The following is a 23,821-nucleotide window of genomic DNA, read 5'->3' on the forward strand; positions in this document are numbered from 1 at the left end:
GTCTCTAGTGTGGATTATTTCGAAATTGTATTCAATACAGAAATGATACGCAACAACTACAATAAAATGTATTACAACATTTAATGTTGGCATGTTAAGGCTAAAGACTTTTATTAGTTGACATTTATCTTGAATACAATAAAACAAGCAGAGCTGAGCAGGTTCTGTAAGGAGACCGTTCTATTACAACAGCTAGCTAGATCAAAATCTTAGTTTGAAAAAGGGGAAAGGTAGTGAGATGTCATTAAAGTGAGATGCACAACAGAGGGGCTCCTCGACTTCAGCAGTGAGCTCTCCTCTAATCAAGATCCAATGTCCAGTAAAAGATTAAACACATACAAAAAGTTAATTTATTTACACTGGCTCTTTCAACATTTTGATAACATGAGGAATGGATCTCTATAATAGCTATTTCTGTGATAGCCAAACCAAGTCTGGGTGTATTTAACATAGCACAACATTCAAATATCAGACTACGTTATGTGGAATTCAACAAACCCATTATGTGGAGTTCTAATATAAAAGACGCAATTATCACAATTTTCCGACCAAAATATTTGCGTTGACGAAATGTGAAATAAAGCAAAAAATAAGAGGCCACTTGAAAATGCCAAAATTAAGTTCCATTAACTGTTGTTTTTCCTGTGTAGGGAGGCAGGTGCAGTGTTTTTCGGGTTTTAAAAAAACAATGTATTTCTTTGTAGAGCGGAGGGAGGATGAACTCTGCCCTGGTTGGCCGACGCTCATCTTAAGTCCAGACAGGAGAATTTGATGTCCAATCACAGGACCCAGCCTGCTCTCCATCACTGGGGGGCCTCTGTGTCCCCTGGATGGGGGCCTGTCTCAGGGAACTCCAACTTCTCGCACTCGGTCAGCTTCAGAGTTAAGTGCTGGGCGATCTCGTTGGGGTCAGTATACAGAGCAGCAGGGACGTTCTGGAAGGCAAAGAGAGAGAAACTAAATGCCGTTGTCTTTTCTAGATATTGCCATTGACTAATTGTTCTCCATTTACAATAGTGGTATGATTGCATCAGCTGCACAGTGACATATACACATGTAGCATGAATGTTTTGGACAATATTTTAGTGATGTCACTGCACGATGCTGAGCTTGCTCTGACTTGCCAGCGGACTTCCGCTACACATGTACTTTTCAAACAGAGAAGAAAAATCTCACCTTCAATTCTGAAATTTTGCTTTCCCGAGTGCTAAACTCTCTGATCATGTAATTCTTTCCAGTCTGTAAAGAAAACCTTTGTAAGCGATGAGTAATTTCATAAGTAGGCATAGCCATTATGTAGTTGAAGTTACATAGTGATGTCCATTTCCTTCTAAAGTTATCCACAGAATTTGACTCCAATGCACATCCATTCTGGTGGTTACCGTTAATCGATTGCCATTTCCCAGGAAAGCCCAGTCACACTTGCCTCGTGATAGAGCCGCGTGTCATTTATCCGGATCAGAACTCCATCCACTCGCAGGAAGAACCGCAGAAGCAGGAAGAAACTGGTGGGCATCACTCTCTGTATCACACATAAGTGGGTAACAAGAGAGTAAGTCATTCTTCAAAATCTCCTCAGAACAAATGATGCAAGCGTTTAAGAAAATCCATTAAACATAAGTACTATAGGTGAATATAAAAAGGCTTTTTTTATTCCTAGTCTTACAGCCCCCGCAAGAAAATGTCCTTTGGTGCTTGTCACACAGCCACAGACATCATATGAGGCGAATGTGCATCATCATAAAGTGTCAGTTCCTGTCTGAAAGTGGCACTCACTATTTTGACGCTGATCATGGACACGCCGTGGTCGTGAAGCTCGTCCTCAAACAGCAGCACGTCATCGAAGAACATGATTTGTTCTCGAGCCTTCAGCTTCTCCATGTCGATGCGCTCCAACGTTTCTGTCGCCTGATGGAAGAAAGAGGTGTATTTATTAGTGCAAACCGTAGCAAAAAACAAAACGTTTTGCAACAGAATTTTTTTTTTTTTTAATTATTGGACACATTCAGGTAGGTAGGTCTCTCGTTGTTTCGGCATGTTTGCCTCAATTTGATTCCTAATGAATAAGGCAATAGTCAGCTTGAGATAAGATAATGAATATTATGCCTATGCGAAAGAAAAATTGCTTTCCAGGCGTACTATATTGCAGTTGTTGCATTGCATCAGCCGATGGTTGTGTTCCACATCATTGACGGTGCAGTCGGGCGTCAGAGACTGACACACCATATGGTGTGGTTAGTTGATATGTTAATCACCGAGAGATCTGGCAGGCGTTTGCAATATAGACGACCTGAAACGCAGCCAATGACTTGGGGGTGAATCCTGTCTTCCACTTACAGTACCAGTCAACAGTTTGGACAGTTTTTTAAATTTATTTTTTTACAATTTTCTACATTGTCGATTAATAGTGAAGACATCAAAACTACGAAATAACATATGGAATCATATATTTATATTTGAGATTCTTCAAAGTAGCCACTCTTTGCCTTGATGACAGCTTTGCACACACTTGGTATTGTCTCAACCAGCTTCACCTGGAATACTTTTCCAACAGTCTTGAAGGAGTTCCCACATATGCAGAGCACTTGTTGGCTGCTTTTCCTTCACTCTGCGGTCCAACTCATCCCAAACCATCTCAATTGGGTTGAGGTCAGGTGATTGTGGACACCAGATCATCTGATGCAGTACTCCATCACTCTCCTTCTTGGTCAAATACCCCTTACACAGCCTGGAGGTGTGTTGGGTCATCGTCCTGTTAAAAAACAAATTATAGTCCCACTAAGCACAAACCAGATGGGATGGCGTATTGCTGAAGAATGCTGTGGTAGCCATGCTGGTTAAGTGTGCCTTGAATTCTAAATAAATCACAGTGTCACCAGCAAAGCAAAGCACCCCCACACCTCCTCCTCCATGCTTCACGGTGGGAACCACACAGAGATCATCCGTTCACCTACTCCACATCTCACAAAGACATGGCGGTTGGAACCAAAAATCTCAAATTTGGATTCACCAGACCAAAGGACAGATTTCCACCAGACGAATGTCCATTGCACACATTTCTTGGCCCAAGCAAGTCTCTTCTTCTTATTGGTGTCCTTAAGTAGTGGTTTCTTTGCAGCATTTCAACCATGAAGGCCTGATTCACGCAGTCTCCTCTGAGATGTGTCTGTTACTTGAGCTCTGTGAAGCATTTATTTGGGCTGCAATTTCTGAGGCTGGTAACTCATTGTTATGAATTTTATGAATAAATGACTAAACGATGTATACATTTAAGTAGAACTAATTGAATTCTACCCTGTTTTTCTATATTGATAAATAATGTTAGTTCATAAGAAAGAGGTTATGTAGCATGTACATGGGAAGAGAGGAATGTATGTGTGTGCCTAAAGAAAACTAAGTGGATCATTAACCTATGTTTGAACCGACCCAGCTATAACTATGTGGAGATAAGACAAGACAGCGAGAGCCCCTCCAGGTTTTCCGTATCTGGGGGGGACTGGAACTGTCAGCTAAGTGGTAATAAAGTGTGGTGAGACTTCAGGAGATAATCCAGATATAGTGTGTAATGTATGTGGGTTAGTGTGTTGGAATGGACTTTGGAATCAGCTTTGTTTTGTCGGAGAGGAGGGACATTTTAGGACGCTATGTGTGATATATAAACTAATGTACATGGTATTTTGAGTAGAGCTCTCTCGAGAATAAAGCTATTGATTAATTTGGTGGCTGGTCTTTGTCTATTTTATGCAAATAAGAATCTTACAAATTCTTAGAAATGGACAGAGTGTTTGCTTTGTTATAATTAAATTGGTTAACGAACACATAGGAATCGAATTCCTTTCTCACTCATCCTCTGCAGCAGAGGTAACTCTGGGTCTTCCTTTCCTGTGGCTGTCCTCATGAGAGACAATTTCATCATAGCGCTTTATGGTTTTTGCGACTGCACTTGAAGAAACGTTCAAAGTTCTTGACATTTTCACATTGACTGACCTTCATGTCTTAAAGTAATGATGGACTGTCCTTTCTCTTTGCTTATTTGAGGTGTTCTTGCCATAAGATGGACTTGGTCTTTTACCAAATAAGGCTATCTTCTGTATACCACCCCTACCTTGTAACAACACAACTGATTGGCTCAAACGCATTAAGGAAAGAAATTCTACAAACTTTTAACAAGGCACACCTGTTAATTGAAATGCATTCCAGCTGACTACCTCATAAAGCAAAGGGTGGCTACTTTGAAGCATCTCAAATAAAATATTTTGATTTGTTTAACTTTTTTGGTTACTACATGATACCATATGTGTTATTTCATAGTTTTGATGTCGTCACTATTACTCTACAATGTAGAAAATTGTACAAATAAAGAAAAACCCTGTAATGAGTAGGTGTGTCCAAACCTTTGACCGGTACTGTATGTCAAATATACATTTAATCATGTATCAATGTGAGACTAAATTAAATTTTGACTTAAATTCAAATTAAGATTTGCCCCTTATTTTGTAATGTGTTTGTTTGTGATATTGTATTGTATCCACAGTGTGAACTGAAAGGCCTTTCACCCTCATCTGCTGGTCCTCTCCTAACAAAGTGCCTCTGTAGTCTGTGGTATATGTCCAGTCGTAGTGTTTCACAGCCTCTTTGGAGTGTTCAGAATCGGCCCTGGGAATACAACCACATGACAACAGTCTCAGATCCATTCTCCATAACGGGACTGGTAATTGACTGATTATTCAACACTTTTTATCGAAACAATTTAAAAATGCAAATTTTTATTTCACAAGCATATAGACAATGAAGGTGGATAGTGTTATCACAGTGGTATTATGATAGTGGTTGTACCTGCTCTCTTGCCATTCCTGTGCACAGGCCACTTTCACAGAGTCCTGCATGTTGTTGACCCTCTTAAGGGCATCGATGGCATTAAACTCAATGCCATAGCCGTCTGTGTGCTGAATGCGTAGAACGTTGTCCCCAAACAGCATCTCTGGGAGTGAGGGCATGTGCATCTCCTCCCCTAACCTGGGACAAAACTGTCAAGATTGAAACCTGAACAACTAACCTCAATGACAAGATTTGAATGATTAATGTTGGTGTGCAAATATTTAAAGTAAGACCAAGTCGATAAACAAGCTCCCCAATGTAGACTAAACCTTAAGAATACTAAACAGACAACATTAAAGAAAAAGTTTAGTCTGACACAAAAATCGGCAAAATACTTGGAACAGTTTACCGTTCAATGTCCTTAGACTTCATAATGTGGGTTTTTGCTGCAGTCACTTTCCATGGTCCAAATATGAAGTCTTGCTTACTGCTCTTAAACCCATGGGTCATCATGGCTGACAAATTGGCCAACATCAACTGTAAATACAGTCAAACACCAAACCCATCAGAGACATAAGTAAATAAACAGTACATGCAAGTACAGAGTACATTGCATATCGACCATTGCAGAACTGTAGATAGTTGAGTACGTTCAGCCCTCAGAAATTACCTAGCAATCCAATGTCTTTATTGGCGAGTTGTAAAAGTAGTTATCTAGCTTGCTAGGATATAATTATATGGTTAGCTATTACACGATAATTACACCCCCTGTACAGGCTTGCTAGTTAGCTTGCTAGGTAGTAACTTTGCTAGCCTACCTAACTAGCTATTGCAAAATTCAACCTTATATAAAATACGAAGCAGGTAGCTGACAAAACAGACAAACGTGTTTATGGAAAAGGTGTCGACAACGACAATGCAATAACTAGAATATGCATTACACAACCTTATTTACCTAGCTAACGTAGCTAACTGAGCCTCCGGATGTTAGTGACAAGCTGGCTGTTTCATCATCACTTCAATCATCATCACACTAACTTGTCATCTTCACTTCATTACTAATGGATATACATCCAACATCAATACCCTACTGACAAGACACTTCATGGAAATAGAAATCAAAGATTCAATACAAAAGAAATTTAAAAGTTAATCCACTTACTCCAGTATTTTGATTGTCAGCGAAAGTCCATGAAAGAGAGAGCTTCACAAAAATGCTTCCGACGTACTTTTCATTCTACTATTATATGGTTCCGCATCCAGTAATACTGTAAATTTACACAAAAAAATAAATATTGCTTTGTTGCTACATGTCCTAAATGTATGATAGTATGCTGTGTTTATACAAGTTGCTCTCTAAGGGAGGTCTCCATCAAAAATACATTTCACGGAAATAAACTGTAATATGTTTTTTAATGGCATATCACTTTTTAAATTTTATTTGTGTATTTATTTTATTTCACCTTTATTTAACCAGGTAGGCTAGTTGAGAACAAGTTCTCATTTACAACTGCGTCCTGGCCAAGATAAAGCAAAGCAGTGCGACACAAACAACAACACAGAGTTACACATGGAATAAACAAACCAACAGCCAATAACACAATAGAGAAAAAGGAAGTCTATATTCAATGTGTGCAAATGAGGTAAGATAAGGGAGGAATTGGCTTTGGGGGTGACCAGTGAAATATACCTGCTGAAGCGTGTGCTACGGGTGGGTGCTGCTATGGTGACCAGTGAGCTGAGATAAGGCGGGCTTTACCTAACAAAGACTTATAGATGACCTGGAGCCAGTGGGTTTGGCGACGAATATGAAGCGAGAGCCAGCCAACGAGGGCATACAGGTCGCAGTGGTTGACCAGGGTAGGGGTGGCCAGGTGGAAAGCATGGCCAGCTGTAGAAAAATGCTTATTGAAATTCTCAATTATCATGGATTTATCAGTGGTGACAGTGTTTCCTAGCCTCAGTGCAGTGGGCAGCTGGGAGGAGGAATTGTACTGGGCTGCTACCCAGACATAGAGAGACTATTACTGGTATCAATGACAGTCGTCACTGGATTATCTGAGATTAACATAAGAGGCATTACAGTTTGGACAACCATTCAACATCAAATTGTTTTTATACACATCATTAGAATAAATAGCCTACAAGCAAATTCATATTTTTGTATTCCCCAGTCAAGTGTTCCAAACATGGTGGTTCTGAGAAAGTCCTACATGATTCATCTGCAGCTAGGATCCCATCCTAGGATTTGGTACATCAGGTGGTACTGTCTATGGCCCTATTGGTACAGTACTGCTTGTTGATCCCTTGTCTATGTTGGTATAGCAGTGGAGAGAGTGATTGGATGATGGTCTCCCAGTGTTGAGTAGATGATGTTCTCAGTCACGGAGGAGACAGTGTGGACAGGTTCTTGGGATGTTCCAAGAGGAAAAAGGTGTTTGACTCTCTCTGGACAAAAATCAATTTGACATTGATAAACTGGACCAAATGCACTGTAACAAAATATGTTCGATTGGGAAATATGTCACAAATAATTCCCCTAGAAAAAGCCTGACTCCCAAACATTACTGTATGTTTATGACTTGTACTGTAATTGGAAATGTGAACTAATAGATAACATTTTTTACTGTTTTCTAATGCATTACACATCTAGTGCTTGATACTTAAAGATGCACTCTCAAACTCTTGTATAATTTCAGCCAGTAGTTTGAAAGTGGTGCTCACGAGCCAAAACGGGTCCCTGTTTTTTGTGTACTACGTCATCCAATTGTGTACAACATCATACATTTTGTGTCATGTTGCGAATTTTGCAATTCGTATTATATCATATGAATTTAGCAATTTGTGTGATGTTACAAACCTCATTCGTGCAATATGTTATGAATTTGTTGAGCTTAAGATCCCAGAGTGCATCTTTAATATATCATATCATGCTATCACGATGTCAAGCATGCGAAACAGGAAAGCTAATTACTCACTGAAATGTGTACACTTGAAGATCATGACGATAAGGACCACTAGAATCAAGACTGCTCCAATGCTGACCACAATAAATAGCCAACTCACTGGGAAACCTAAAAAACATCAGGGAAAGTGTGTGATATTCATTAAATAATGAGAAATAATTATTGACATACAGTACCCCAAAACATAATTATTGCCAGAAAGAATAGAAGTTAGATCAGTATATTGAAAAATGGATCCCCCATCCTCTTAGAATGGTGATTGAATGGTGGTGAGCTCCAAAAGTATTGGGTCAGTGACACATTTGTTGTTGTTTTGGCTCTGTACACCAGTACTTTGAATTTGAAATTATACAGTGAATATAAGGTTAAAGTGCAGATTGTCAGATTTAATCTGAGGGTATTTTCATCCATATCGGGTGAACCGTTTGAAACATAACCAAAACAAACAGCAAATGCATCCAACAAATTTGTAGAGTCACAAATTGGATGTAGTCGTTGTTTGATACGAATATGGGACCAAATACTTTTTACTACTTGAATACACATGTAAGTGAATTTGTCCCAATATTTTTTGTCCTGTAAAATAGGGGGACAATGTACAAAAAGTGCTGTAATTTCTAAACAGTTAATTTCAAATCCAAAGTGCTGGAGTACAGAGCCAAAACCACAAAAATATGTCAGTGTCCCAATACTTTGAGTATACTCTATCACAAGATATTATGGAAAAGTTGTGTAGAGCACCAACATTATATTACATAGATATAGAAATCAACCGAATACATTGTCAACTAGTAATCCTGATTTATTAACACTTAGCTCTCACCATTGGACATGACTGTGTGATTGACAGTGATGGGGTGGCTGAGGGAAGAGTGGTTGACCCAGCAGAGATAGAGGCCAGCCTTGCTGGGTCCTGAAGACAGAGGCAGGTAGGAGTGGACGGTGATGGAACCATCTGTGTTGTCCTCTCTCTGCCTATCTGAAAGTCTGGTGTTGAGGAGCTGACCATCTCTAAACCACACCTGCTCTATGGTCTTTGGGTAAAACCCCTGAGAGGAGCACAGCAACATAGGAAGTCCACTACTGGGCTCCTTTACGTCAGACACAGACACTGCAGGAGGGGCTGGATGCACAAACAGAAAGTTGCCGATGCAGAAATAAGTGTAAACAAAGAGTTTAAACTGTAGACAAATTATTTTCAATTTGGAGGCAAGTAGCATTCACATATCATGTGATCACAGGGTCATAATGGTTTTACATGTAGATTGTAGTTCTAACAAGTATTTGAGATTGTAACGGTCGTCTTGTGGTGAATGAGCGGACCAATGCGCAGCGGGTGATGAATACATAATGAAATTTATTAACGGAACGACGAAACACGAAAACTCTTTAACAAACTACAAAACAAATAAACGACGTAGACTGACCTAAAACATGAGAACTTACAAATACACGAAGAACGCACGAACAGGTACAGACTACAAACAAACGCTACAGTCCCGTGTGGTACGAACATACATACAGACACGGAAGACATTCACCCACAAACAAACAGTGTGAAACAGCCTACCTATATATGATTCTCAATCAGAGGAAATTAATAACACCTGTCCCTGATTGAGAACCATATAAGGCTAACAGACAATGAACCTAAACATAGAAACACATAACATAGAATGCCCACCCCAACTCACGCCCTGACCAACTAAACACATACAAAAACAAGAGAAAACAGGTCAGGAACGTGACAGAGATCACTAACCTGTTACACAAATAGTTATGTTTTTTGAGAAAACTTGTGCAGGTGGAGGTGCAGCTCTTTTCACTTCACAAGAGTAAAGTCCAGAATCATTTATCTGTAGCTTCATCAGTGAAAAGAAGATTTCTCTGGTCTCATTATTCCAATTAATTTGTATGCTTTCTTTACATGTCTTCGACACCAGCCATTCTTGTCTGTTAAACTGAGAAAAGCACAGCACCTTTGTTCCTTTTATAGTTACTGTAAATATTTCAATGTCATTGGGTAAATTGTGGGTGCAGTGGATCGTCACTGAATTTCCTTTGTGTAGTATGACTGCTGTTGGATTTGACAGTGTAGTTAGGTTCTGTAAACCTGTAGAAAAATAGATCAATGTTGATCTGAGAAAACAGGTGATAAACTGGTTCAGGTGGTGATACGCCTCATGACAATTGTAAAACTATTTTATGCCACTTCACTTCCCAGCTCCAAACTGGCTGGGACAAATGTATTAAGTCAATAAATGTAGGGTCTGTCTACTATATTTACCACAAATGTAAAACCAAACAGCAATTCCCTCAGCAATCACTTTTCATTTCAGTTCCATAATTTTCATATTTCAGTTGTAAAGGCACTGATTCTGTCTTATGCAATCATAAATGATAATTTGACCTACGATACTCCACCCCCACCCCTCCCCCTTAGAACAAAACTACCTTAAGCGTCCACAGTTTTCATAGTAAGTGCAGTCTCTAAATGTATCATGTATGAATAGGTTTGGTCAAAGCATTTCACATTACCTGAGTGGAGACTCAGAAGCATTGCCAAATGCAGAGCAGAAGAGTAGGACACCGACATCTGGTCCAAAAAGAGCAACGACAAAGATAAGATAGTTACTTAAACACTACATTTCAGTAGTTTTTCAACCTTCACATCCTGTGATTACAAGAGGTTCAGTACGTGAAGTGTGGCTTGTATCAAACACTGAAAACATGCATGGAATGACAGGAATGTTTTTTGTGTAGTTTCCAAATTAAATACATTTTATTTTGAATGCTAGACATTAAAGTATGTTGAGTATTGCAGTTCTATCGCAGTTTTTGTTGCAAGATTCTGACACAGAAGTGTGGAGTCTTGTGGACCTAAAGCATATGCACGTCTCTCAGGGCATAGATTTAACAGAAGATGAATACAAAATCTGCCCCGTTCAAGAAGCATTCCGTTCTCATATTCGACTGATTTTCCATAGTGCAGTTAAAATAATAAAATTTTTAACATTAAAATATACATTTTTTAATTAAGATGGAATGAACAAATCTGTTTGAATACACCATATCTATTAGTTAAAGACACCTGCATCCAAATCCTCAAGATATGCACTGTACTTACGTCCTCTGTGTTGCTATGTGAACCACTATCATTTATATCACCATTGCATCTCTCGTGTCAATTTCCTCACAGAGCAGGTTCAATGTGTGTGAGTCTAGTGCGTCTGTGCTCAAAATCTCATGTTAGCTTGAAGGTGGGTGCTAGCTACCCTCTACCACACAACACGCCTTCAGTGACATTATGTACATTTACAGACCCATTTACAGACCCAATGTGATTTTTTCACCATTGGGTTTGTAACGGCTTTCTTCCTGGGATGAAGGAGAGGACCAAAACGCAGTGCGGCTAGTGTTCAACATGATTTAATAAAGAATATAACGTGAACACTACAAGCAACAAAACAATAAATGTGAAAACCGAAAACAGTCCTATCTGGTGCAGAACACAAAGACAGGAAACAATCACCCACAAACCAACAGTGCAAACAGGCTACCTTAATATGGTTCCCAATCAGAGACAATGACAAACACCTGCCTCTGAGAACCATATTAGGCCAAACAACAAACCCAACATAGAAACACAAAACATAGAATGCCCACCCAGCTCACGTCCTGACCAACTAAACAAAGACTAAACAAAGGAAATAAGGTCAGGAACGTGACAGTACCCCCCCCCCCCCCCCCAAGGTGCGGACTCCGGCCGCAAAACCTGAACCTATAGGGGAGGGTCTGGGTGGGCATCTGTCGTGGCCCCCACCCCACCATAGTTAATCCCCGCTTCCCTGGCCTCCTCGGAATGGCGACCCTCCAAAATAACCCCACTGTACTGATGGGTGCCTCTGGACAGAGGGGCAGCTCTGGACTGACAGACGGCTCTGGCCGATCCTGGCTGGCTGACGGCTCTGGCCGGTCCTGGCTGACTGACGACTCTGGCCGGTCCTGGCTGACTGACGACTCTGGCGGGTCCTGGCTGGCGGGCGGCTCTGGCGGCTCCTGGCTGGCGGGCGGCTCTGGCGGCTCCTGACTGGCGGGCGGCTCTGGCGGCTCCTGACTGGCGGGCGGCTCTGGCGGCTCCTGACTGGCGGGCGGCTCTGGCGGCTCCTGACTGGCGGGCGGCTCTGGCGGCTCCTGACTGGCGGGCGGCTCTGGCGGCTCCTGACTGGCGGGCGGCTCTGAAGGCTCAGGACAGACGGGCGGCTTTGAAGGCTCAGGACAGACGGGCGGCTTTGAAGGCTCAGGACAGACGGGCGGCTCAGACGGCGCTGGGCAGACGGGCAGCTCAGACGGCGCTGGGCAGACGGGCAGCTCAGACGGCGCTGGGCAGACGGGCAGCTCAGACGGCGCTGGGCAGACGGGCAGCTCAGACGGCGCTGGGCAGACGGGCAGCTCAGACGGCGCTGGGCAGACGGGCAGTGCAGGCGGCGCTGGGAAGACGGGCAGCGCAGGCGGCGCTGGGAAGACGGGCAGCGCAGGCGACGCTGGGCAGACAGGCAGCGCAGGTGGCGCTGGGCAGACAGCAGACTCTGGCCTCTGGATACACACAGGAGGCTTGGTGCGTGGTGCCGGAACTGGTGGTACCGGCCTCGATACACGCACCACAGAGCGAGTGCGTGGAGGAGGAACAGGGCTCTGGAGACGCACAGGAAGCCTAGTGCGTGGTGTTAGCACTGGTGGTACTAGACTGGGGCGAGGAGTTGGCACCGGATAGACCGGACCGTGAAGGCGTACTGGAGCTCTTAAGCACAGAGCCTGCCCAACCTTACCTGGTTGAATGCTCCCCGTAGCCAGGCCAGTGCGGCGAGGTGGAATAGCCCGCACTGGGCTGTGCTGACGAACCGGGGACACCATGCGTAAGGCTGGTGCCATGTACACCAGCCCGAGGAGACGCACTGGAGACCAGATGCGTTGAGCCGGCTTCATGGCACTTGGCTTGATGCCCACTCTAGCCCGGCCGATACGTGGAGCTGGGATGTACCGCACCGGGCTAAGCACACGTACAGGAGACACCGTGCGCTCTTCCACATACCACGGTGTCTGCCCGTACTCTCGCTCTCCACGGTAAGCCCGGGAAGTTGGCGCAGGTCTCCTACCTGACTTCGCCACACTCCCCTTTAGCCCCCCCCCCCAATAATTTTTTGGGGCTGTCTCTCGGGCTTTCTACCACGTCGCCGTGCTGCCTCCATTCGCCGGTATCCCTCCTCACACTGCTCCAGAGAATCCCAGGCGGGCTCCGGCATTCTCCCTGGGTCGATCGCCCACCTGTCTATCTCCTCCCAAGTAGTGTAGTCCAGATTCTGCTCCCATGTCCATAATTCCTGACTTCGCTGCTGCTGCTGCCACTGCTGCCCGTTACCACGCTGCTTGGTCCGAGTTTGGTGGGTGATTCTGTAACGGCTTTCTTCCTGGGATGAAGGAGAGGACCAAAACGCAGCGCGGCTAGTGTTCAACATGATTTAATAAAGAATATAACGTGAACACTACAAGCAACAAAACAATAAATGTGAAAACCGAAAACAGTCCTATCTGGTGCAGAACACAAAGACAGGAAACAATCACCCACAAACCAACAGTGCAAACAGGCTACCTTAATATGGTTCCCAATCAGAGACACTGACAAACACCTGCCTCTGATTGAGAACCATATTAGGCCAAACAACAAACCCAACATAGAAACACAAAACATAGAATGCCCACCCAGCTCACGTCCTGACCAACTAAACAAAGACTAAACAAAGGAAATAAGGTCAGGAACGTGACAGGGTTTAACTACTGATAATGGTTTAACTTGTAGCCCTAGTTGTAGTTAGCATGGTGAATCCAGAATTAGCTATTTTCACTATTTTTCAATCAACATTAGTGGATGTTGCATTCATTCTGGATTCACCAGTCTAAGTTGTAGTTGTACTCTAAAATACACAAACATCCATATTAGCTTTAGAAATACCTTTCACATACTATAATAAAACATTGAAACAGTTTGCAACAGCATGCAGATACTCAGCCCACCCATGGTCATAGGTTGGATTGAAACAGAGGGTTCACAGCTCATGTGAATCTGTTTCTTTTTACACACTTAATAATACTATGGTTTAACGCTTTTCATTACATAGTTATCTTAAAGCTCTACTTTGGCAAGAAACATACAATAAAAATGTATTTAGAATCAAGGCAAGTAAAATAGCAATAGTTAGCTAGGTGTTAAAAATTATTTTCAGATTAGAACTAGACCAAGAAAGGTTATAATGGGCAGCTAGGTTTTAAGATTAGTTTTAAGATTTTGTCCAATAAAACAAAATGTGAAAAATACCCACATGCATCACCACCTCTCCTCCAATTCTCACACCCTCTTATCCTACCTTTTAGATCATTTCTCTCTGACTTTGGTGAACAGAGGGGACTTGAGAATTTATGAAGACTATGGCTAATGTCATGAAACTGTGAAAAAAACTCCACATCAAAAAGCATACTGCAGTCAACGATGGAGAAAACTGCAGAAGTGGACACAACAGTACTGAGTGGTGGTTGTGAGAGGCTGCACCATAGTTGTTTTCAGTTAAGTAAAAGTAGACCACAGCATTGACAACAATGTTGACACTGAAACAGGAAGTCAGAGTTGTTAAGCCTTTTCTGGCACAACCAATGCGTACTTATATATAACTGAAAAGTCATGAATCTGCATGTGTAACGCAGATGAACAGTACATTAAACCCGTTTCCTGATTTTTTTTTAGTAATACATGTTTACAGGATTGATATATTAGGTTTGACTTTTTCATCTCCAAGTCAGAAAATGTATATAATGCAAAGCTCATACAAAATAAGTCCTAAGCAGCAGTTGAGGACGTTACATTCATTTACCAGTAGTCATTGGCCCAAACACTCTTATCTAGAGTGATTCACACATGCACATTAAGGTTTTATGTCACATTAAAAATGACAGCAAGAGGAAAACGTTATATACAATGTAATTATATAACTGGCAACCATCCAATTTATTTCCAGAGTGAATGTAGGGTAGGAGTTTATGGGTGATTGTCAGATATACTAAATAACTATTTCTGTAGCTTGGAAATGTTCAAGTGAGCTAGTATTCAAGACACACTGGTCCAATGTTTGATGGATTCAACAATACCTTGATCTGGGATAGTAAAGCATCATACAACACTACTACCACATTTGAAAATTGGCTAAAGGCTACAAATATCTATGAACTCAAATAAAAAGAGGAAAAAAGATGTCAGAGTGAGATTAAAATGGTTTTGTTCTCATAAATGCATTGTTCCTGGATGGATGCAGTGGTCGCCTGTCTCTGTTGGGTTTGCATACTTAAACTGATGTTTTCAAACACCTTGTTGTTGAATGAGACGGAATCACCTTTATCATTGGTCCTCTGTCGACCTGCATGGGGAGAAGGCCAATCAACTAATCACATTTAGGGTTGAAGCTCATGCTGAATAGTTGCCTACTGCTAAGTGTCAAAAGACTTGTTAAGGTGTTTGGCATCACAGGCAACATTTTTGTGGTGCAAAATAACACAGATCTGTGCAGAAAAGTATAAAATTAAATCAAATGACAGTTTTTGAACAGAGCTGACAATTTTGTACCACCATAAGTGAATACGCTATTTTGTATCCAAGTGTTTGGTAGACTATCATACAACATGTTAAATAAAGCTCATACTAAAATTGCATTTTGCTTGTGGGCTGATACCTTGAAAAACATTAGTGGCTCTCAGCTTTAAATTTCACACCTCTGTTGTGTTGCATGACAAGGTTGTGGAAACTATAAGGTCATATTAAGGTCTGAGGCGAGCTGTGCTGAGCTCAAGGGCCATTTTTTTCTAGAGCAGGGTTGGACAACTGTCAGCCCAGGTGCCGGAAACAACCCAACCTTGCCTTGTATCTGGACTGAAATGTGAGTTATAGATCTGTCATTCTCATTGAAAGCAAGTCTAAGAAGCGGTAGATCTGTTCTATGTGCGCTATTTCTATGCTTCACGTTTTATGTTCAAACAGCTGAAAATACAATGTTTATTATGGTTATTTAAAATATATTTCACAGAGGTTTAGATGGTATAATGGTTCTCTACACTCTGAGTGCTTGTTTTGTAACATAAACCTGAAATTAGGCTAATTATTTTGATGACCAGGAAATGACAGAGCAAATTCTGCATTTTGCACCTTTACATTTTTATATAAGATCATTAAAACACTCACAAATCTAATATGGTGGCAAAAATGGTGCCGGTGTGACATACTGCATATTTGCTGCGCTAAAATAAAGTATAAAAGTCCTGATTCAAAATGTCAATTGGTGATGGAAAATACAATTATGTCCTGAAATGAAGACAGACTCACACACAGGTATATGCACAGACCTCACAGAGTCCATCTGCTGACCTCTAGTGGAGATAAAAAATTAAGCATGTAGTTGCATGGCCTTCATTGAACCCGTTATATCACACTCAAAAGGTAGTTTAGAATATCCAATCAGTTCTAAACCTTCAAGACTCCTGTTGGATGAGATGAAACAGTTGTGATTCAAATAACATCATGTAACATAACACACTAAGTCCTAAAATGGAAGCTAATGTGACTTGTGGTTTAGTGCCATAAATAGGTAGCCTATAAAACAGAATGTCAACACAAGACAGCAGGCAAAGGCGTCAAAAGCAGGGGTGGTGGGAAGGTAGTAATTTCCTCTGACTTCATGAGGGGGCTAGATCTTGCTCCGATGACAGTAAATATCACTTGGAAATATAAGAAGATATCTGTCTCTGGGTTAAGGGTTTACTTCTGCTTTCTCTGTTCCAGATTCCAGTGAATCCAAAGTATTACTGAACACAAATATAAATGCAACATGCAACAATTTCAATGATTTTACTGAGTTACAGTCCATATAAGGAAATGAGTCAATTTAAATAAAATCATTAGGCCCAAATCTATGGATTTCACATGACTGGGAATACATATATGCATCTGATGGTCACAGATACCTTAAAAAAGGTATATTTGACCAGATATGAAAACCAGTCAGTATCTGGTGTGACCACCATTTGCCTCATGCAGAGCAACACATCTCCTTCGCATAGAGCTAATCAGGCTGTTGATTGTGGCTTGTGCAATGTTGTCCCACTCCTCTTAAATGGCTGTGCGAAGTTGCTGGCTATTGGCGGGAACTGGAACATGCTGTCGTACATGCCAATCCAGAGCATCCCAAAATGCGCAGTAGGTGACATGTCTGGTGAGTATGCAGGCCATGGAAGAACTGGGACATTTTCAGCTTCCAGGAATTGGGTACAGATCCTTGTAACATGGGGCCATGTATTATCATGCTGAAACATGGGGTGATGGTGGCTGATGAATGGCACGACAATGGACCTCATGATCTTGTCACGGTATCTTTGTGCATTCAAATTGCCATTGACAAAATGCAATTGTGTTCGTTGTTGATAGCTTATGCATGATCATACCCTAACCCCACCATAGGGCACTCTGTTAACACAGCGTTGACAACAGCAAACCGCTTCCCCACACGTGATCTGCGGTTTTGAGGCTGGTTAGACCTACTGCCAAATTGTCTAAAACGATGTTGGAGGCGGCTTATGGTAGAGAAATTATCATAACATTCTCAGGTAACAGCTCTGATGGACATTCCTGCTGTCATTCCTGCAGTGAAGCTTATTATGTAAGCTTTTATCTCATACTTTTATAGCCTACTGGACTCATAGAAAGCTACTCTCTCAAGTTATCTTGTTGGGGCAGTGACTCTTTGAACTTACAATGGCTAGCCCCAAGTCGTTCTATTTTGTTCTTGTGCTCTATGCTATTTGCCTCATGACTCCTGTGTGCTTTGTTGACTATGAACTTGCTTGTTTACCCAACTGAGGGACAGCCTGTTTGTTCCTACACTCAGGACTCTGAATCTCTATTGGTTACACCAGGCCTGGGCAATTATTTTCCATGGAGGGCCACATTAGAATATATTTTTGCCATTGCGAGCCAGAATCATATTACTTTCACATTTTAGGGAAGACCCAGATGCAGACAGTGTCGAAGTAACAAAAGTTTATTAATAGAACAGGGGCAGGCAAAGCGACAGGTCAAGGGCAGGCAGAGGTCAGTAATCCAGATCAGAGTCAAAAGGTACAGAACGGCAGGCAGTCTCAGGGTTAGGGCAGGCAGTGGTCAATAATCCAGGGCGGTGTGACAAGGTACAGAACAGGAGGCAGTCTAAGGGCAGGTACAATGGTCAAAACCGCAAAAACGAAAACTATAGAAAAAAGACAGGAGCAAGGGGAAAACCGCTGGTAGGCTTGACGGACAAAACAAACTGGCAACAGACAAACAGAGAACACAGGTATAAATACATTGGGGATAATGGGCGACACCTGGAGGGGGGTGGAGCCAAGCACAAAGACAGGTGAAACAGATCAGGGTGTGAAATCTTTGAAAAACTAATTTTTGCACAATTTCTAGCAAGCTACTATTTGTAACTGTGACGTGTGTGTCAGCCTGTCAGTCACTGTCTGTCCTCGTGCAGTTGTTATTTATACGTGCCTTCAAAATAAATGTCCCACAAACTGTGGGAGTTAAATCATTACACAAAGGCGAATATTCATTGTGCTTTTCATTTGAATAATAAATACATTTTTCAAAATGTTACTATCACAAATTCTTTATGTGATCTGAGCATGATTCTGCTGTCCGTATTGAATCAGGTCGCGGGCCGCATATGGCCCCTGGTCCGGCCTTTGCCCAGGCCTGGGTTACACCGATTCTTGGCCTGCCATCCTATTCAAACCACCTCTCGCCGGCTTTGTATTCATGTTAACTGATGAAAGTTCTGTACAATATGATCTTGCTGCCATCTGATGCACATTCAACTGTCATAAATCAGCACTGCAGAGCTCTCCCTGTCCTCTGCCGTGCCCTGATTGTATTACTGCTGATGATATCTGGAAATGTGCATGTACACCCTGGCCCATCTACTGTTGCTAGCCCCAATCTGTTTCACTGATTTATGCTCTTGTTAAAGCCTGGGTTTTCTGCACGTGTGTTTTCTGCACGTGTGTTGGTCATTACTGAGACGTGGTTAAGAAAGTGTGTTTTGAACACTGATGTTAACCTTTCTGGTTATATCCTTTTTTGGCAAGACAGATCTCCCAAAGGTGGGGGAGTGGCATTCTTTACCAAGGATCACCTTCAGTGCTCGGTTGTCTCCACCAAGTCTGTCCCCAAATAATATGATTTGCTGGTTTTAAGCATTAAACTTTCAAATACCTCTTTGTTGACTGTTGCTGGGTGTTATAGTCCACCATCAGCACCGGCCTGTACCCTACCTGCCTTAAGTTCTCTCCTGGCCCCTTACACTAAGTCTGAATTTGTCCTGCTAGGCCTTAACCACCTGACCAAGTCCAAAAGCAATGAGACTCCCTAAATCTGTCTCAGATTATTACCAATCCCACACGGTATGACTCCAAACACCCAGAAAAGGCTACTCTTCTCAATGTTATCCTCACAAATAATCCTCTCTCTGTCCGAGTCTGTAATACCAACATGTTTTAAGCAGACCACCATAGTGCCTGTGCCCAAGAACACTAAGGTAACCTGCCTAAATGACTACCACCTTCCATTTGTTTTGTCTTGTTTTCCCACACACCTGGTTTTCATTCCCTCATTATGTGTTGTGTATTTAACCTTCTGTTCCCCCCATGTCTTTGTGTGGTATTGTTTGTTTGTAAGTGCTTGTGCACATGTTGACTGGTGCGCGTCGGGTTTTGTACCCAAGTTGTTATTTTCTTGATGCCATTGGTTTTGGAATTAAACTGCTCCGGCTATTACCTAGTTCTGCTCTCCTGCGTCTGACTTCCCTGCCACCAGTTACGCACCCCTTACAGCCAAGTCTAGGGCCAAGAGGCTTCTAAACAGCTTCTACCCCCAAGCCATAAGACTCCTGAACATCTAGTCAAATGACTACCCAGACTTTTCACAATGCCCCCGCTCTCCACACCGCTACCACTCTCTGTTGTCATCTATGCATAGTCACTTTAATTAACTCCACCTACATGTACATACTACCTCAACTAACCGGTGCCCCTGGCACCCCCTGTATATATTGACTCTGTACCGGCACACCCCCGGCATATATTGTTATTGTTTGCTGCTCCTCCTTAAATTACTTGTTACTTTTATCTCTTAATCTTATCTGTATTTTTTGAAACTGCACTGTCGGTTAGGGGCTCGTAAGTAAGCATTTCACTGTTGTATTCAGCGCATGTGACTAATAAAATTTGATTTGATTTGACTTCTAACCCTAGTTGTAGTTAGCATGGTGAATCCAGAATTTCCTATGTTCATTATTTTTCAATCAACAATAGTGAACGTAGCATTCATTCTGGATTCATCAGTCTTGTAGTTGTATTCTAAAATACACAAACATCCATATTAGCTTTAGAAATACCTTTCACATACTATAAGAAAACATTGAAACCGTTTGCAACAGCATGCAGATACTCAGCCCACCCATGGTCATAGGTTGGATTGAAACAGAGAAATTACAGTTTATGTTTGACCAGATTTTTTTCTACACACTTAAATAATAATACCATTGTATAACGCTTTTTATTACAAAGTTATCTTAAAGCTCTACTTAGGCAAAACACATAGAATACAAACACACATGAAGAATCAAGCCAAGTAAAATAGCAACAGTGAGCATGTCACGCTCGTCTGAAGAAGTGGACCAAAGTGCAGCGTCGTGAGCGTACATTTTCCTTTTATTTGAGTAAATTTCGCCAACAAAACAGCAAACGAAAAAACAACTGTGAAGCTTACAGGGCAAGTGCCATTAACAAAAGTCAACTTCCCACAATGACAAAAGAGGAAAAGGCTGCCTAAGTATGATTCCCAATCAGAGACAACGATAGACAGCTGTCGCTGTCGCTGATATAACCGTCGCTGGACGCTCCGGACTGGGGACCGTCGTTGGAGGCTCTGGACTGGAGGCCGTCGCTGGAGGCTCCCTGCCATGGATCATCACTGGAGGCTTCGTGCCATGGATCATCACTGGATGCTTCGTGCCATGGATCATCACTGGAGGCTTCGTGCCATGGATCATCACTGGGCCGAGGAGGCGCACTGGATGTCTGGAGAGCAGAGCTGGCACAACCCATCCTGGCTGGATGCTCGCCCTAGCCCGGCAACTGCGGGGTGCTGGCACAGGACATACTGGGTTGTGGACACTCACCGGAGACACTGTGCGCAGAGCCGGCGCAGGATATCCTGGGCCGTAGAGATGCACTGGAGGCCAGATGCGCTGTGCTGGCACCATCCTTCCTGGCTGGATGCCCACTCTAGCCCAGCCGATGCGGAGCTGGAATATAGCGCACCGGGCTATGAGTGCGCACTGGAGATACCGTGCGCTCCACCGCATAACACGGTGCCTGACCAGGACCACGCTCCCTACGGTAAGCACGAGGAGTTGGCTCAGGTCTCCAACCTGACTCAGCCAACCTGACTTCACGACCGTGAAGCTTACTAAGGCTATAGTGCCACTAACAAAGTCAACTACCCACAAACACCAAAGGAAAAAAGGCTGCCTAAGTATGATTCCCAATCAGAGACAACGATAGACAGCTGTCCCTGATTGAGAACCATACCCGGCCAAAACATAGAAATACAAAACAAAATAGAGAATAAAAACCTCTATGGCCAGGGCGTGACACCATAATCATGGTAGTATTCACATTAATGTAGAAGTGTTTAGAAATGTATTCTTATTTACAAAAGTGGCTCCAAAATAACACCATACATTATTTACCATTCATATTGGGCGCAGCATGATGTGAAACGCAACCAAAACAAACAGCAAATGCATCCAAGTTTTTAAAAAGAATATCTCTTCAGTCTCATTATTCCAATTAATTTGTATGCTTTCTTTACATGTCTTCGACACCAGCCATTCTTGTCTGTTAAACTGAGAAAAGCACAGCACCTCTGTTCCTTTTATAGTTACTGTAAATATTTCAATGTCATTGGGTAAATTGTGGGTGCAGTGGATCGTCACTGAATTTCCTTTGTGTAATATGACTGCTGTTGGATTTGACAGTGTAGTTAGGTTCTGTAAACCTGTAGAAAAGGAGACCAGTGTTGATCAGTCTGAGAAAACAGGTGATGAACTGGTTCAGGTGGTGATACACATGACAATTGTAAAACTATTTTAAGCCACTTCACTTCCCAGCTCCATACTGGCTGGGACAAATGTATTACATTAATAAATGTAGGGTCTGTCTACTATATTTACCACAAGTGTAAAACCAAACAGCAAGTCTCTCAGCAATCACTTTTCATTTCAGTTACGTAATTTTCATAATTCAATTGTAAAGGCACTGATTCTGTCTTATGCAATCATAAATTATAATTTGACCTACGATACTCCACCCCCACCCCTCCCCCTTAGAACAAAACTGTACCTTAAGTGTCCAAAGTTTTCATAGTAAGTGCAGTCTCTAAATGTATCATGTATGAATAGGTTTGGTCAAAGCATTTCAAATTACCTGAGTGGAGACTCTGAAGTGTTGCCAAATGCAGAGCAGAAGAGTAGGACACCGACATCTGGTCCAAAAAGAGCAACGACACAAAGAAAAGAGTTACTTCAACAGTTAATTTCAGTGGGTTTTTTTTTCAAGCTACACATCCTGTGATTACAAGAGATACAGCACGTAAAGTGTGACTTGTATCAAACATGCATGGAAAGGTTAGCTCGAAGGTGGGTGCTAGCTACCGTCTACCACACAACAGTGACATTTACAGACCCAACTGCCCAGTTCATCTCATGTGATTTTTTTCACCATTGAGTTTAACTACTGATAATGGTTTAACTTGTAGCCCAAGTTGTTGTTAGCATGGTGAATCCAGAATTAGCTATTTTCACTATTTTTCAATCAACATTAGTGGATGTTGCATTCATTCTGGATTCACCAGTCTAAGTTGTAGTTGTATTCTAAAATACACAAACATCTATATTAGCTTGAGAAATGCCTTTCACATACTATAATAAAACAGTGAAACAGTATGCAGATACTCAGGTTATAGGTTGAATTGAAACAGAGTACAGTTTATGTGACTTAAATAATAACATTACAGAGTTATCTTAAAGCTCTACTTTGGCAAGAAAATATACAATACAAACAACATACATTTAGAATCAAGGCAGGAAATAAAGCAATAGTGAGTTAGGTGCTAAAAATACTTTTCAGATTAAGACTAAGCCAAGAAAGTCTATAGACTTTAGTGTTAGGTTAAAGGTTAGTCAATGTAACGGCAGCCTTCCTCCTCTTCGTCTGAAGAGGAGGTGTAGCAGGGATCGGACCAAGACGCAGCGTAGCTCGTGTTCAACATGATTTAATAATGACGATTAAACAGTGAACACTTACAAAATACAAAATAACAAAAGTGGCTTACCGATACAGCCCTATCTGGTGCAGAGAGTACACAGAGACAGGAAACATCCACCCACAAAATCCCAACACAAAACAAGCCACCTATATATGATTCCCAATCAGAGACAACACAAAACATCTGCCTCTGATTGAGAACCATATTAGGCCAAACATAGAAACAGACAAACTAGACACACAACATAGAATGCCCACCCAGCTCACGTCCTGACCAACACTAAAACAAGCAAAACACACAAGAACTATGGTCAGAACGTGACAGTACCCCCCTCCTGAGGTGCGGACTCCGAACGCACCCCCTAAAACTCAAGGGGAGGGTCTGGGTGGGCATCTGTCCGCGGTGGTGGCTCCGGCGCAGGACGAGGCCATCACTCCACCATTGTCTTTGTCCCCCTCCTTAGCGTCCTTTGAGTGGCGACCCTCGCCCCCCGACCTTGGCCTAGGAATCTTCACCAAGGTCCCCACTAGATTGAGGAGACAGCTCAGGACAGAGAGGTAGCTCAGGACAGAGA

The 23,821-nt window shown here is 42.2% G+C and overlaps 1 protein-coding gene and 2 long non-coding RNA genes across 4 annotated transcripts; all 3 read right to left on the reverse strand.

Moving 5' to 3' along the window:
• Nucleotides 1–62: 62 nt before the first annotated feature.
• On the reverse strand, nucleotides 63–6,065 carry tiprl (TIP41, TOR signaling pathway regulator-like (S. cerevisiae)). Of its 2 annotated transcripts, none has more exons than XR_011667573.1 (8): nucleotides 5,981–6,065; nucleotides 5,228–5,355; nucleotides 4,837–5,016; nucleotides 4,557–4,656; nucleotides 1,777–1,908; nucleotides 1,383–1,522; nucleotides 1,177–1,239; nucleotides 63–935 (listed from the first exon to the last, which is right to left on the reverse strand). XR_011667573.1 is itself a non-coding variant. In XM_071339182.1 (8 exons), exons 2-8 carry the CDS (start codon nucleotides 5,350–5,352, stop codon nucleotides 804–806), a joined length of 828 nt encoding a protein of 275 aa, XP_071195283.1. In that variant the 5' UTR covers nucleotides 5,353–5,355; nucleotides 5,981–6,065; the 3' UTR covers nucleotides 63–803. The 2 variants fall into 2 exon arrangements, 1 of the variants encoding a protein (XP_071195283.1); XM_071339182.1 differs by having other exon boundaries at nucleotides 1,427–1,522.
• Nucleotides 6,066–9,763: 3,698 nt separating this feature from the next.
• LOC139537640 (uncharacterized) lies at nucleotides 9,764–11,012 on the reverse strand. Its single transcript, XR_011667575.1, has 3 exons — nucleotides 10,912–11,012; nucleotides 10,323–10,380; nucleotides 9,764–9,897 (listed from the first exon to the last, which is right to left on the reverse strand). It is a non-coding gene; the product is annotated as an uncharacterized lncRNA (long non-coding RNA).
• Nucleotides 11,013–20,609: 9,597 nt separating this feature from the next.
• On the reverse strand, nucleotides 20,610–22,514 carry LOC139537641 (uncharacterized). The gene is made up of 2 exons (XR_011667576.1): nucleotides 22,407–22,514; nucleotides 20,610–21,978 (listed from the first exon to the last, which is right to left on the reverse strand). It is a non-coding gene; the product is annotated as an uncharacterized lncRNA (long non-coding RNA).
• Between the last annotated feature and the right edge of the window lie 1,307 nt (nucleotides 22,515–23,821).

This window comes from Salvelinus alpinus, chromosome 13 (genome assembly GCF_045679555.1).
Source record: "Salvelinus alpinus chromosome 13, SLU_Salpinus.1, whole genome shotgun sequence".
NCBI lineage: Eukaryota > Metazoa > Chordata > Actinopteri > Salmoniformes > Salmonidae > Salvelinus > Salvelinus alpinus.